Here is a 16,283-nt window from a genome sequence, read left to right as displayed (position 1 = left end):
ACCTCCAGTCTACAGTGTCCTGGCTTAGAGGCCCACAGCCCCCAACAGGGCGAGCCGGAGCCCACGGCCCAGCATGCTGAGGAGAGACGATGGGGAGGCAAGACATAAGACAGGACAAGCAACAGCAGCTTTGGTCTGCAGACTTCACCGCTGCTTCTGCACGTCTCACTGACCCCAGGAGGACATGGCTCGAGCGGGTACAGAGGTCTGGGTACAGAGGCCAGTACTGGGCACCAGGCAGAAAATGGCAGAAATGGTGTTCTAGGCGAAGATCAAATCTAAGCGTGAACTTTGCAGCTCCGGCAAGCAGGGCTCGCTCTGCCGCAGTGAGCCACCGTCCCAGAGGCGGCCCAGAAAGGTCATCCTTCCTTCGGAAACGGAAAGTCATCCTTACTGGGGGCACAGTGTGGACGCTTGCGCCTCCAGTACAAGCCACAGTGGCAAATGCTAACCACCCTGACGAGCAGGGGTCTCCCATTAGCTGGCTGGTCACTACTAGAGAGGGCTCCAAGCCCTCTCCGGCACTCCCCAGCAAAGCCTCAGGAGGCTCTCCAGCAGATGGACCCAAAGGGAGCCTCTACCTGTCCCAGGTGAGCCAGGTGAGGGGTGAGGACACCAACACAAGTGCTCAACCTCGGCTGCTCCCTGGGAACGCGGCCACCGGGCGGCTGCTGCTGGCGCAGCTTCTGCTGGAAGCCACCGGCAAGCAGGAACAGGCCCCCCGCTGCACGGGCAGGGCCCTGCCCGGATACACCCACATTCCCCAGCCATGAGCGCAGCCTCCCCTCACCTGGGAACCTCCCGCCACCCAGCCAGCACCCAGCACGCGGCCCTGGGCACCCCTGCCAGCAGCATGGCCCCCCGGGAGGAGCGCACCGCAGGCAAGCGCAGCAGCAGCATCCCCTCCCTTTGCCTGTAGCGCGCAAAGGCAGCCTCGGCCACCCACCCACGACCTCCAGGACCTTCCCCCAGCACACAGTGAGCCCCAGGGACAAGAGGGACCGGCAGGAATGAGCCCCTCGAGCTCCGTGCGCAGCAGCAAAGCTCAGGCTGCCAGCAGAGCTGCTGCTGCCCTGGTCCCTGGAGCCCAGCCCTCCTGGAAAGCATCCTGGGCACAAAGCTCTTCTGGGCAGCCACTGCCTTGGGAGCGTGCAGATTCCTTGGGGAGCCCGCCAGCTCCAATCCGTCCCTCTGGCACGTGAGCCAAGCTGGAGAACTGCCTCCACAATGCCTGGACGCCAAAGCAGAGTGACGGAAACCCCGAGAGGCTCGCAGGCGCCAGAAAGCTGCTGCCCTGCCTCCCCGAGAGAGCGGCAGGTCCTGGCCCAGCCCAGCCCCCAGCTCGGTGTGTGCAGGCCAGCGTTCAATGCCTTAAAAAGCCTGTGGATGCTGTTCTTGCCTCCCAGCCCCTGCCAAGCAGCAGGGCTCACCCGCACGATCGCTTCTGCAGGGCCAGGCTGGGCACACGGTGCAGCCAGGGAAGGGGATGGGGCACAGAGGCACAGGCAGCGTGGCCCCCGCAGAGGACCCCCCCATGCCCGGGCAGCCCCAGCACAGAACAGCCCACCGCAGTGAGGCCAAACACCAGCTAGTCAAGCACCTAACAGCACTTCAGCAGCTCGTCCCTCTTGTGTGCTCAGTCCCCATGGGGGTCCTGTCCCATCCCTCTGCCATGTCACTCGGGATGCCACCACTGCTCTCCACAGACTGCCCCACACCCCCAAGCACCACTGTGCTCCCAAACATACGGCCTCCACTCGGCCCCAAGGAAGATCCTGGCAGAGCATCGCCCAGACCGAGCCTAGCCTCAGGTAGCTGCTTTCGGGAGGAAGGTGCAAGCATATTTCTGTGCTCCCGAAACCCCTCATGCTGTTCTGCACCTCTGCTCTGGCAACCTCCCGAATAGTTCAGCACTTGCTTTGAGCACACTAACACAACCCTCTCGCCCTCCCATGGAGTTTCAGTTCCCTCTGCTACTCCAGCGCTGCTGCATGAGGCTCAGCTCTCCCTGCTCTTCCTGGGACACCATCAGGGCAAGAAGGATATGGGGCACATGTGCTCGGCTCCCAGCAAGGGAACCCGGACCCCCAGAGCATATCCTCCCAGCTATCCATGCTGCAGCTCCTTCAGCACCAACAATGATGGTGGTGCCCACGGCCACAGTGCTGGAGTGCAAAACAACCCAATAATGCTCACGCTACCTCACTACAGCTGAGCTTTCCTGAGCACAAACCCTGCAGAGCAACAGGATGCAATCAGGTCCTCATGCCCAGCCCAGGACCTTGGCTGGGATGGGCCAAGGCCGCCTCTGCTCGCAGACCCTGTGGGTGGGTGGGGGGCTCTCACCAAGCCAGCAGGGCTCCTGCGCTCACTTACCCAGTGCTCGCAGCGGACCGCTGCCCAGGAGGACGGGCTCGGCACCACCGTGGGGGTCCTTGGGGCACGGGCTGCTGGTGCTGCTGCGCTCTCGCCTTCTGAATCGGTTTGTGAGGAGTCTCCAGAGTCCCCCCGCCTGCCCGGGGTCGGCGTGCAGCCTGCCCCCGACCCTGGCCAGCTCCGGGTAGAGCAGGTCCCGCTTGCTGGGGCAGGTGTGCAGGGAGCTGGCGTCCCCCTCGCTCTTGGTGCGGAGGCGCGCAGGGCGCAGGAGTCCCCCCGACTCCGAGTGCCGCAGCTCGTGGCCCCGGCGCAGGCGGAAGCTGAAGCTTTTGCGCAGGGAGCTGAAGTTCTTCCTGGGGCCAGGGCTGCTCCGGCCGCTGCCCCCGAAGAGGTTCCAGCGGCGGCTGCCCCACAGGGAGCCCCCCCGGAGGAAGCCGGGGCTCTCGGCAGGGTGCGGCTGCCGGGCCGAGGGCAGGAAAGTCATGCTGCTGGGGCGCGGGCGCTGCGCCCCGTCCGGCCCGGCAAGCAGAGGCGCCTCGCCCTCGCCCTCGCCCACCGGGCCCTGCTTGCGGGGCGAGCGCAGCCTGAAGAAGTCCAGCAGGCTGCCGCGGGACCGGGCCGGGGGCGGCGGGGGCAGCAGGGCGCCGGCCGCCAGCCCGTTCCCCACCGCGCAGAAGCTCTTGGGCCGCCGCCGCTGCTGCTGGGCGGCCTTGAGAGCGGCCTGGACGGCGGGGACGCCCTGCAGGTCCAGGGACTCGCAGACGCTGACGGCGCGGCGGGGGCTCGGCCGCGGGGGGCCCCGGCCCGCCTCGCTCCAGCGCCAGCCCTCCGCCATCGTCAGCTGCGGGGCTGCCCCATGGCCCCGGGCCGCCCGCCGCTCTGGGCCGCTGCCGGCGCGGGCGGCCGGCCCCGGGGAGGCGGTGCCGCGGGACCCCGCACGCCGCCCGCTGCCTGCCGGCTCCCACGCCGCGCCGGCATGCCCGGGCCGCGCTCCGGCGCGCCGCCAGCGCGGGGCCGGGCCCGCCCCGGAACGGGGCCGGGGCCGGGGCCGGGGCCGCCCCGCGCACTGCGCCCTCCCTGGGCCGCCGCCCGCCCCCGACGCCCCGGGCACCGAGCCCCGGGCGGGCAGGCGCTGCCCTCCGCCCGGCCCCGCGCAGCGGCGGCGCGCACGCCTCCCCCGCAGCGTCCGGCTGCAGCCCCGGGGCAGGGCCGGACCGGGGCAGGGCCCTGTCACCGCCCGGCCGCCCTCGGTGCCCGCAGCGGCCACCTGCAGCCGGGGAGCGGCGGCGCTGCCCGCCCGGCCCGCGCCCGCAGCGCCAGGGCGGCACCGAGCGCCGGGCAGGGCCGCCCGCACCGCCCGGCCGGCGGCCGGGGTCGGGGCCGGGGTCCCTCGTCCCGGCGCGAGGCCGGCCGTGCCCGCCAGGGGGCGCAGCGCCCCCGCTCGCCGCTGCCGCCGGGCGCCCTCGCGCGGCTCCGGGGGGCGGCACCGGAGGGACGCGCGCACACACTACCCCCTCTCCAACACCACCACCCCGCGCGGGGCCCGGCTGCCGCCCCCGGCCCCTCCGCCGGCCGCCCGTCGCTCCGCTGCCCTCCCGCGCCGGGCCCCCGCTCGCTGCCCCAGCCACGGCCCCACCCCACGTCCCGCACCCCGGGTGTCCGCCCAAGCGCAGGAGCCGAGCCCCGGCCGCAGGAGCGTGCCTTGCCCCGTGCCTAACGGCCCCGCAACTCCCTCCCTGCTCCTGTCGCCCAGACCCCTCCCTCCGCCACCCTGTCCCACCGCCCCCGGGCCCGCGGCCCAGCCGCTGCCTCACGCCCTCTCGCCGCCAGCTCCCCCTTCCTAAATCTGTGCCTCGCCAGCAAACACCAGCAGCTGCCACGGGGCTCTTTCTCCACCGCAGACGATGATGTTAAAGAGCAGCCCTGCGCTCAGAAACCCTTGAAAAGCCTCAGCACATCCAGAAGCCCCCCTGACCCACAGCTGACTGCGGAGGGGGGCCCGGGACCCAGGGGTGAGCACAATCATCTCAGCCAGAGCTTCACTCCCACCTTGCTCCAGAGAAAAGTGGTTTTCCTTCATCATTAAGCTCTGGCCCTCCTTCCCGGATGCTTTCTCCAGAGCCCTAACGCAGCGCCTCCTCCACCCCTTCCCTAGCACCCCGCACCTTTGCCACCTGCAGCACAGTCCCTGGCTCCAGCACCGCCCCAGGACCCTCCTCCTCCTCTCTTTTTCCTAATGTGTTTTCCCTCTCCCTGGCTTTTCTCCTTCTCAGCGCAAGCACAATCTTCTCGCCCTGGGGGGGAGGAAGAAAAGATGCTTGACTCGCCCTTGAAATTATTTTTACCTCTCTGAAGGCTCTGTCTGCTAAAACAGCCTAGGTCTTCCCCTGCCTCTCAAAGCCTCTCCAGGGAACATCTTAATATGAGCACCTCCTTCTCCCTCTCCTTATCCATCCAGGGAGTCCTTTGACTCCACTGCCTCAACTCTTCCAAAATCCCACCAGCTTTTTGGCCTCTGCTCTCTTTTCAGCCCCTCATTCTCTCCACAATATGCCCTCATGATTTTCTTGGACCCCCCCATCTCCTCTCCAGTTCTGCATGGATGCACCCAGCCCTGGTCATTGCCTGCAGCCCTAGGACACAGCTAAATCCCACCTCGCCATGAGTGACCACCAGGTTCAGCCTTTCCTCTTCCCAGTGCACAGCCAACACCTCAGCCAAGCCCCTTCCATCCTCTCCTAAACCCAAGGGGTTCCGCCATCCACCCCCGCTTCCACCTCAGCCTGTTAGTAACACAGACCACCATCACCACGCTGCACAAGCAATCGCCCAGCAGCCTCTTCCCTTAGCTGGAGGCCCTTCTCTTCCCTCGACGTTTTTGCACCTTTCAGACAGTGAAATCTCTGCTCAGCAGTACACCCTCCCAGCTACAAGGTGCTGAACACACGGAGCAGCTACCTAGACTGAGGATCACCCAAAAGATGCCCCTGCCCACACCATGTCAGTGCTTCTTGGGCAGAAGATGGGATGAATCCAGCTCCCCTCCCTCCCAAGCCAACGGGCACCGATGTCTGAAACCAAGCAGAAGGCGCCTGACAATCTGCCAAAGCCACAGCTCTGCCATCTGTGCCAAGGTCACAGGAACGCGCGAGCTGCCAGACTGGATCCGACCCTCATCCACATCATCTGGTGTCCCGTCTCCCAGGAGCAGCCGCACTGCAGCGAGGAGCAAGGAATTCTGCAGAAAGCAATTACGAGGGAACGTCTTCCAAAGAGCGCTGAACACCAGACGAGGCTGCCTGCAGAGACCGTGGCGTCTCCGTCACCGGAGATGTCAGCACCGATTGCACAGGCGCCTGCCAGGAGTAATTCAGGCACAGATAACCAGTCTCTGAGCAGGGAACCGGACCAGTAACCTCGCAAGCTCCTTCCCAGCCATGCTCTGCACAGCTCCTCGCTCCCGGGGATTGGAAGTTGCTCCTGGAATGAAGCAGGGTCACCCATACTCATCCCTTCCCAACATCCTGGGTTTAACTTCTCCTGTAACAATGCCACATGGTCCATCTTTTATATGAATCTCATCTTTTCAAAATATTCTGGCAAGTTCTGGGCTTTAAGGTATCACTGAATCACAGAAATATCTGCTGGAAAAGACTCCAAGATAGGATGTACCGCACACTGCCCTGCCGAGGTGGGACCAGACGTGCACGATCACCCCAAGAGGCGTCTGCCTGACCCATCCCAACGGCCTCCCTAAGCCCACTGCTGCACTGCACCGCCCTCGCTGCTCCTGTCCTTCCCCTCCCACAATCTCATCCGAATTCCCTTGTCTGCATATAAAGCCAATTACTTCTGCCACACCCTTACCAGCTGTGAGAGATAACACTGCATTCTTCCCTACAACCTTACACGTACTGAGAAACAGAGTTCCCCTCAACTGACAAAGTTCCCTTCACTGACCCACCAAGGATCATATTTTTAAAGCTATTGGTGTTTTTAATTCATTCCCTTCAATTCTTTAGATTTTTCCTACCACCTGTTTTTAAACACAGTGCCAGAACCTGGGCACAACATTCAGCTGAGGCCTCCAGCAGCACTGAGAAAAATAGACATACAACATCCATATTGCTGCATCCCAAGAAGATATTGGTCTTTACCAGAGTAACAGCCTAACGATATTTTTACCTAATTAGCCTGCTAAGAGGGAAAGGTTGATATGATCCCCTTAGCATTATTCCTACAGAAACAACAGACATCTAAAATAAAATAGAATAAAATGGAGCCCAGATACAACATCTGGTGGCAGAGGGCTGCAGGTAGGGTGCTTGCACCCAAGGACGGGCTCAAACCCTGCCAGATCTCAACAGCACGTGGGCTCTGGCAGCCTCTTCAGCAACTATGGCTGAAATGGCAACGTGTGGAGGAACTGTTCTGCCAATGAGACCGGGAAACCAGAAGCCACCGGTGTTCAGAGACAGCCACCCTGAAATATGCCCCCCACACCTTCTACTGTCTTTTCTTAGGCAGTTTACTCCATGGTTATACCGGGTTTGACCAGCACTGTGGGCGTATCTAATGCAATGAATGCATGAATCTAATGAAAGGTTACATGGTCCAAATTCACCCGCCCAGTGGGAAGGGGCTGCTGCTGGAGCCCCCCGTGCCACGCAGGTCTCCGGAAGCAGACGAGCTCCGCGAGCTGGGATGCAAGAGGGACATCGTCCTTATGCAATCCTGGCCTGGGGCAGGTGCCTGGGGACAGAAGCAAGTTAGTCTCTTACCAGTACCTTTATGAGTCACACTCATGTTACAAATATTATGGCAATGAACATCTGGCTTAAATTAATGAAAAGCCATGAGAGGCTAAACAACAGCTGCACTGGAAGACACTCAGAATGTCAGGGAACTTTCCACTGCTGGCTGGTCCCCAGTGTGAAGTTCAGGGTGGAGCCCCAAAACAGAAAAGAAGTCTGAACCGTGACTGATCAAATGTTCCGCTTCCTCCAGACCTAACCGGCATTGGTATTTCTGCTCCAGCTACCTGCAGATGCAAAGGTTTTGTTGCAAGGGGACATCCATCCTGGAGGATGAGATGGCTGCATTCACCATCCCACCTGGGTTTGAAGGTGCTGTCGCTCTGCAGAGGTGCCCAAGTCTGGGAGACCCACTGCAGCAAGCCGAACGTCCGGCACGGACGAGGGACTGGCACGGACGAGGGACTGGCACTGCGGTGTCTAAGAATGCCTCGCAGTTGGGGATGGAGGGATGAGGTTCCCAGCACGCACAGAGCTGTCAGTTTTCAGCGCCCTGGCAGCAGGCAGATGCCAGCAGCAGACCAGGTGGACGGGAGAGACCTCAGCCAGGCCTGGGACCTACGTGCCAGTGGGGCTGCACAGTGCCGGAGGCCGGCAGCCCCACACAGACCATGCCGGCAGCGGGACTGTGGGCAGACCAGGCTTAGTCCCACTGCCCAGGCAGTGCTGCCAGGGGGCAGAGACAGGGCGGGGTGCGGCGACAACACTGCACTTGGGCCAGGCTGCGGGCTGCCCAGGGCCGCCGGCACACACTCTCCAGCCCGACCGCTGTGAACGGCGTGAGGCCGGAGCTGCGGAGCAGGAGGGCTCTGTGCAGTGCCACGGGACGGCAGCCGAGCCCGTCGCGGCCGCAGGACCCCAAGTGCAGTGCCAGGAGCGCGTCAGAGCTGCCAGGCTCTGCAGACCAGCTCCAGCCGGCTCGGCCGCGCACCAGGAATACTGATGAGGCTCTGCCTGAACAGGGAGCATCTGGGGGCGCAGCCTCTGCTGCCCGGCTGTGGGGTGCGCGGCGCCGCAGCCCCCGCAGCCCCGCGTCACAGCCTGTGCTGCCGCACGCAGGCCGGCTGCCAGCGCGTCAGCAGCAGGCCGCGCACAGCCGTCACTCGGGGAGGCGGCTGCGGGGCAAGGCCCTGCCTGCTGGCCCCACAGGGCAGGACAGAGCCATCCTCTGCCCCCCCAGGAGGAGGGCCAAGGAGACGGAGCCGTCTGCCCCAACCCAGAGCGGAGGGATGCTGCCACAGCTGAGTTCAGCCACAGCCAGGCTCTGGGCACAGCTGTGGGGCTCCAGCATCCAGCACAGCCAGAGACCGCAAATCGCTCCAGCTCTGCCGTGATAACCCTTTCTGGTCAACCCAACCGACCCACTCACAAGAGGCAATACCCCCACCCTCTCCACCGACAAAGCATCCACCAGCCCAGCAGCCCCCTGCAAACCCCCAGGGTCTCAGACTGGAGAAACGAGGCATTGCTCCAGGTCGGAGCTCCCGCGGAGCCCCTCGCTGCCCTGCGTGCCAGCTGGAGCCCCGGTGCCCTGCCATGCCGCCCTTCCCCTTTTGCAGCCCAGAGCTGTGGGTTTGACACCTGCAGGCCTGACGCTGAATGACCTCTTGAAGTGAGCGATCGCTCAGAGCTGGCTGTTGCCTACAATTTCGATGGAGAGAGGAGGAACACGCCCAGCCAGCAACAGTTAACAAAAGCCAGGAAGTAAACAGAAAAGGCACACAAGAGCCTGAATTCAGCATCGACTCTCTCCCTCCTCCCACACGCTCTGCACACCCCCAGCTCAGGTCCTGCCTACAAACCTCGCCACCGCTGACGAGGAAATTACTGCTTTCTCCCTGCTGGGATTCACAGCGCTGAAGCAAACCACCCCCTTCCCACATGCTGTGAGGTCATGCCCATGTTACCCAAACCATCCCGCACCACCCCATCCCCGCAGCACCACGCACGCAGGGCACGGGCACCCTCTCGCCCATGACGAAAGGAAGCTGAGCACCAAATCGCCACCAGCCCCCCGGTGAGGGCAGCCATGCTGCAGACCCCGCGCCAACACGCTGCAGGACAGATGCAGAGGCTCTGCTTCCTAAGCCGTACAGACCTCAATGCCACAGGGAAGCCCCGGAAGATAATGCTTTGAGATGTTATCTCCTGGGGCTTGCTAGAAGATCAAGGCAGCCATCACTTCTGCTCATTAAACCACACCCCCGGGCACTCCTGCAAGCAGGGGTGTTAATACCAGTGTCCTGACTAAATCTCAGCCTCTGCTTAGGTGCAGTTAGTCTGGTACCTCCACCCCAAGACACCAGGTAGACTCACTGTAATGTCCGCATAGGCACCAGGCTGTATTTCCACAGTCCTTCCATGCTCCTCACTGGCCTTGCAGGAGAGGCTTGAGCAATGGGAAGAGGACTAAAGGAGACCTCTTCAGGTCCTCAAGCCCAGCCCTTGCCCTGGCTTTAAAATCCCTCCCATAATCATCATTTACAACAGTGAAAATCCTCTAGCTCATTACAAAAGCAGTGGAGGAAAGGAGAAACGACAAGAAAAATACCAAAGGGGTGAAACTAAGAGACAGACAGTGCAGAAGTAAGGCTCAGAGGGCAGGTAAATAAAACTGGAGGTCAGGAGGAGAACACAGCCTCCTGGTCAGGGGGTCGAAGGTACTGAAAAATCCCCCCACATCTCAACAGAAAGTCAGAGATCCTGCAGCAGCCTACGAAGGACGGCCACAGAGCCAGCTCCTTGGTGGATCAGGAGGGCAGAGGAGACCTCCAGACCTCCCCAGCTCAAGGCCAGCCCTCACAGAAAGGCTAGGGAGTTCGCTCAGAGGAGCAAAGCCAAGAAACCTCCCAAGGAGGGGGCTGCACGGGGGAGCAGCGCCCCTTGCTGCTTCCCCATCAAGCGGCCAGCTTGGAGCGGTGCTCCCGGCCTCGCCGGCCAGGCTGGGGTGTCAGTACACCCACACAAAGCGCTGCCTGCAGCGGGGAGGAAACACTTCCCAGATACGGAGAGCCTCAAAAACGAAACAGTCCTGCCCCACAACGGGGGGAAACCAGCTATGCTGAACGCTGATGCTGAAGGAAGTCTGTGCGATGTCTGTGCAGGCCCTGTCACTGCCCTCGAAATGCCCTGCTACCCTCGCCGCGCGCCTGTGAGGCCAGGCAGCACTCGTCCCACCCTGGAGGGACACAGGCTCGAAGGCCACACAGCCACAATGCAGCGCAGCACTGTGCAGCAACGCGCAAGCACGGCCTCTCTGCCTCACCTCTCGTTCTAGCTGAGCTGCCTGTTACAGGTCACTGCGCCGCTGTCGCATCGCACGCCCAGCGGATAAGGGACATTCCTACACCCGTATGAAAAGCCCCCGCCCTGGCAGAGGATGGAGCCTGGATCCCCAAAGCCAGGTCTGCACTGACCAGACACACCACCCATCCTCAGGTCCTTCTTGTTCTGTTGCACGTGGCATCGCCCAGACACCACAAACAAAATGCACGGGCATTATGGGAGCAGCAGACACCAGCAGAAGGTGGGACTGGAAAGGCATTCAGCTCTACAAATAGGAAGGAAGCCCAGAAACCTGAACAGGCTGCTCCCAACAGAGCTTCCCAAAGCTATCCGAGACCAGTCCTCCCTGGAACACGTGGAAAACAATTGCACTGTAAGAAGCCATGAAAAGGTCCTGCCCTTCTTCCCCGTCCCCTACAGGTACCTCAAGAACAAGAGAGGAGGTAAAGGAAGTATTTTCAAAAAACAAGCCAAAAAGCCAGAGAGACTGATAACAACATGAGATGCTCACATGGAACTAAGCACCCCAACGAATGCCTTCAAATACCATTCTACCTAGCGCTTCTACCTTGTCATCCTCCCGAGGAACAGCTCAGTGACTAACATCAGCACGCAAAGGCAGAGATTGCTTTGCCACAAACAAGAAAGTCAGTGGTGAGAGCAGCATTTGTAAACTCTGCTGTATCACACCTGGTGCAGGGTAATCACAGCACTCCAGCCAGTAACAAAGCTCTCTAGAAAAGCCAAACCAGCTTCCTCCCAGCGGAACAGGCCACAGACCCCACGTTTTAGCTGAAACTCTCATTAGCAATTGTTTTAGAAAAGGAAATGCAACTTTTAGGATGTTAAAAAATGTAGACGTCATCTAGCATATGAAACCAAGATTTACAACAAAATGGCACTGGTGAGAACGTGCATTTCATTAAACCCACTCGCATCTTCAGATAGTGCAACAAGGACCCGGAACAAGCCAGAGCCACCCTCCAGCCTGCAACGCCGCGGCATCCTGCAGCAGGTGCCGAGCCGGAGCCCCTGCTGCAGCTGGACGAGTGTTAGCTGTCTCCTCATGCTCCCGCCTAGGTACAAGGGTCCCAGGCTCCGACACCGGGAGCCCTGAGAGGGAATTCCTGCACGCGTCTCCACAGGCAGGACAGCATCTCCTCCCACCGCCCTCCCCGCAGTCGCGCAGCTCACTCGCCGGGGCACAGGGCAGCTCCCTTTGACGATCCCTCCAGGCTAACAGTCAACTTGAGCTTTATTTTCATTACCTGCTTGCCCGTTACCCAAGGTAACTTTAGGCGGCTATCTAAACGCCCACCACGCCATGCGATCATCAGCCTCAGCCAAAAGAAAAACTAGAAGACATTTGCAGAACATGAACTTCAACAAAACATTTCATACAGTGAGAAGGGGAAAAAATAGTTAACGTGAAAGAGGTGGACATTAGCAGAACAACTGTGAAGTTTTCATCTACAGACTAAATCGACCAAGCGCTTCCCGGGCATGGCCCTGCCGACACCGAACTGCCAGTACCTCTGGTTGCTTGCATTCGAGAAAAGAGCTGAACGCTGAGCTCTTCACTGCAGCGCGCAGGCTGTGACCCAAAACTGCCTCCATGTCCAGGACAAGGGAGGTGGCAAATGCAACACCAGTGTTGAACAGCAGGTCAGGGGGACTCCCGGGAACCTTGGACCAGCCACCTAACATCCAGAATGGGAACATCATTGAAAATTACGAAGAGCAAAGCAAGCAGGAATGCAGACAGATGCAATGTCCTGGAAAAGAATCGCTATGGATTTTGTCAGTGGCAGTCGCGCCTTGCAGAAAGATGTCATCTCCTTTTGAAAGATGAACAAAACCCTCTGAGCTCAGGAGATGCAGCTGGTCCAGCTGCACTATGGACGTCCAGTGTCAGCTGGACCAGGACCCTCCACCGAATGCTCTCAAGTGGAAGGAGAAGGGGAGCCCTTGGGTGGATGAACAGCTGGTTAAAAGGGGAGAAGGAATGCCAGAAGACTACTGTCTCAGTGTCCAGTTCTGTTTAATATCTTTATTGATGATCTGGGTGAGGGGATCAAGGGCACCCTCAGGGAGTTTTAAAATGACACCAAGTTGGGCGGGAGTGTCGACCTGCTGGAGGGCAGGGAGGCTCTGCAGAGGGACCTGCACAGGCTGCATCGATGGGCCGAGGCCAGTTGTGTGAGGTTTAACAAGGCCCAGGGCCGGGTCCTGCCCTTGGGTCACACCAACCCCAGGCAACGCTCCAGGCCTGGGGCAGAGGGGCTGGGAAGTGCCCGGCGGAGAAGGCCCTGGGGGTGCTGGCTGACAGCCGGCTGGGCATGAGCCAGCAGTGCCCAGGTGGCCAAGGAGGCCACCAGCCCCCGGGCTTGTGTCAGCACTGGTGTGGCCAGCAGGAGCCGGGCAGGGATGGGGCCCCTGTGCTCGGCACTGGGGAGGCCCCACCTCGAATGCTGGGCTCAGGTTTGGGCCCCTCGGGACAAGAAGGCCCTTGAGGGGCTGGAGCGTGTCCAGAGAAGGGCAGCGGGGCTGGGGCAGGGTCTGGAGTACAAGTGTGCTGGGGGGCGGCTGGGGGAGCTGGGGGGGTTTAGCCTGGAGAAGAGGGGGCTGAGGGGAGCCCTTCTCGCTCTCTGCAGCTGCCTGAGAGGGGCTGGAGTGAGGGGGGGCTGGTCTCTGCTCCCAAGTCACCAGTGACGGGACGAGAGGGAACGGCCTCAAGCTGCGCCAGGGGAGGTTTAGGTTGGGTGTGAGGGGAAATGTCTTCCCTGCCAGAGGGGTCAGGGGTTGGCACAGGCTGCCCAGGGAGGTGGGGGAGTCACCGTCCCTGGGGGTGTTTAAAAGATGTAGATGTGGCGCTGAGGGACATGGTTCAGTGATGGACTTGGCAGTGTTAGGTTAACGGTTGTACTTGATGATCTTAAATGTCTTTTCCAACCTAAATGATTCTATGACTCAGCGATTCTCTGATTCTATGAAGGAGGTCACCAAGGCAGTACCGAGAAGCCGGTGCTGGGAGCTGTGCTCCTCCAGACACCCACGCCTTGCCTGGGCGCGGGGCGAGCGGTGGGACAACAGCTTTGGCAGGGAGCGCTACGCTGCTGAGGGCACCAGTCCTGGTCGCCCGTGGGACGGAGCTACCCAGCCTCCTGGGATGAGCAGCTGGGCCAAGGAGCGGCGCTGGGGTTCAAGGACACCCATGTCCATCAAGACAACGACCCTGGCTTCCCAAGCATAACATGGGTGTTGGGCAGCTATGGCTGTCCGGGCACAGAACCCTCGGCTGCAACGGGCAGCATGGGCAGACATGTGAAATGGCACGGAGGAAGGAGAACCGGGAACGAGCCAGAAAGCGACATTACAGCACTTTATAAAATCCATCCTTTACCCCCACCTTGAATACCATGTTCTGGTCCCCGACTCAGAAGGGACACAAAGACCTCCCATGAAATGAACAGAGAAGGGATCTGTCAGCCTAAGGAGGAGGCAGCCAAGGGGGTGAGGCTCCCACTCTATGATCTGACCTCCAGCGCACTGCACAGGCGAGTAACAAACAGCATCTTGCAACAGAAATGCTGGGGAAAGTCAAATTAAACCGGTGAGTTTCAAAACAACAGGAGCACTTCTTGCCGTGCCGTGCTGTCCAGGCTGCGGCCTCCTTGCCACAGGAGGTTGCGGATACTCAAAGCTCACCCCATTCAAAAGCAATTAAGCAAGATCATAGAAGAAAATCTAATCAGCACTATTAAATGTGCAGGCACTGCCACTGGCACAGGAGTGCCTCAGCAACACACCGCTGGATGCGGGGTCAGCCAGGGAAATATTACTGTATGTTCCTCTTGGTTTCACCTGATTCCCGAGGGATTTGCTTTCAGCTGTCTTCTAAGAGGATATTGGGCTAAACTGAACTTTGGTCTGAATCAGCACAACCTTCCTCAAACAGACCCTTGGGTTCTCTGACCACCCTTGTAACCCATTTCTGCTCCTGTTTCCATCAAAGTCCTCTTCCCTGTGACAGGCATCATGCAAAGCCTCCTGGAGGAAATCTCAGCCATGCCTTAAACAAGGACACTGCTGTTTCCATGTCACATCTTCTCCCTAGGTAGTGCAGGGCTGCACTTGCCATTTTGATGGACACGCCACTGTAGATGTACCCCCTGTAAGGACATTGCTCCAAGAACTGTCACAGCGTAAACCAACCCAGGCTATGATTTCAGAGTGAACAGTGCAGCACAACTTCAAGGGAAAATAATACTAAATAAGCCAAAATTCCCATTGCAGCTTACTAACCTGGAGTTCTCGGCACACTTTCTCCGTAAGCCTGGGAGCCTCAGACCCAGCAGCTTCTGGATAACGAGTTCCTCAGATCCCTCTGGCCTTGGGGTATCATCCTGCCCTCATGGCAAGAGAAGCCAGATCTGGGCTTTCCAGGAGAGACAGACCAGGGAGAGGGACACAGCAGGAACATTCCCAGGGAGACGGAGACCACCGGGTGACCAGGGCCGCGGGCTGCATGGAGCAGAGGGGAGAAGGCCTGAGTGCGGCCGCAGGACCGAAGGCTGCAGGAGGGCCGTGCCCGCTGGACACGGGAGGCACGCGGCAGTGCTGCTGGCTGCTGAGCACAGAGCCGTCCCTGTCTCCCGGCCAGCCGAGGAGCTCCTGTGCTGCTGCCGCCCAGCCGGGGGACCACCGGCGCCCACCCAGCCCAGGGCCTCACCAGCAGCCGGAGGTCCCAGCCACCCTGAGACCGCTCCACCCGCAAGCATCTCCCAGCATCGCATCCATCCATCACCCAGGAGGGGAAGTCAGGCAGACCTGAAATCCAGGAGCCGAGCAGTGATTTCTGGGCAGGGCCCTCCCCTGCACCTGAGTGGGGCCGGGCTGCCAAAATCCTGCGACCCCGGAGGAAGGCCTGGGGAAGACCCGGCGCCGCAGCAGCTGGGCTCTGCCACGGACGCGGGCCGGGTGCCCTGTGCCAGCGGAGCCCGGCGAGGCTCAGGCCCCCGCTGTAGTCCCCTATGAGCCTCGTAACGGCAAGACCGCAGCGGCTTTTCAAAGGGCGCCAGTGGGCACCCGGCACCCTGGTGCTGTCTGGTGGCTGGCAGTGGGAGGAGGTGATCAACACGGGACTACGCTCTTACTTAGCTATACTTTAATTTCTTAATCCCACCTTTGCTGTAATCATGATCAGTGTTTTTAATTAAAATTTCTACATCATTTTGTGAGCAGACACTGACAGCACTCAAGAGTCAACAATTATTTTGCAGATCAACTCCTGGGGTCTCAGGAATGACCAGTAACAACTCAAAATGTTCTAGATTCTGCACCGTTGCTCTAAGAATGGGAAGAATATCCCTGCTTTCTGACCAAATTCTAGTCTGTTAATTAAGCTTTCTTCTGCAGTGGCAACTAGCCCAGCCTTTCATGCATTTCCCTCACTGCTCAACAGTTTCCACCCCTAAAACAGTTCTCTTCCCAGCCAACTAAACAAATACAGCAAAAACACCACCAGTGAGGCCAAAGGAAGGAAGCATCCAGCACGAGTCTCACCCCAAAGCTACAAGCCATATTTCAGGAGCCCACCAAGTGCCGGGACAGTGCCAGGAGCCTTCCTGCACCTCCCTGGGGCATCAGTGGGGACGGAGGGGACACGCCAGTAGGGCAGAGGCTGCTGAGGAGCAGCACAGCGCAGCTCTGTAAGGGACAGCAAGCGGCTCAGGACGACGAGCAGTCTCCCAGCCCAACACTTTGCTCTGTTCCCTGCCCCAACCTGACAGCCAAGAAGCTCCCACG

At 60.2% G+C, this 16,283-nt stretch overlaps 1 protein-coding gene across 3 annotated transcripts in view; it reads right to left on the bottom strand.

Moving 5' to 3' along the window:
* AGAP3 (ArfGAP with GTPase domain, ankyrin repeat and PH domain 3) overlaps positions 1-16,283 on the bottom strand; it is a 153,564-nt gene that overhangs the window by 105,301 nt on the left and 31,980 nt on the right. The window contains exon 1 of one of the 3 annotated variants that reach the window (XM_075082099.1): positions 2,377-3,373. The exons of the other annotated variants lie outside the window; for them this stretch is intronic. Coding sequence (XP_074938200.1) covers positions 2,377-3,211 — 835 coding nt within the window. The 5' untranslated portion in view covers positions 3,212-3,373. Of the gene's footprint in view, positions 1-2,376; positions 3,374-16,283 lie in introns of those variants that run through there. 3 annotated transcript variants of the gene reach the window in all.

This window comes from Phalacrocorax aristotelis, chromosome 2 (assembly GCF_949628215.1).
Source record: "Phalacrocorax aristotelis chromosome 2, bGulAri2.1, whole genome shotgun sequence".
Taxonomy (NCBI): Eukaryota; Metazoa; Chordata; class Aves; order Suliformes; family Phalacrocoracidae; genus Phalacrocorax; species Phalacrocorax aristotelis.
The sequence above is the reverse complement of the archived record's forward strand: the minus strand, read 5'-3'. Positions and strand labels throughout refer to the sequence as shown.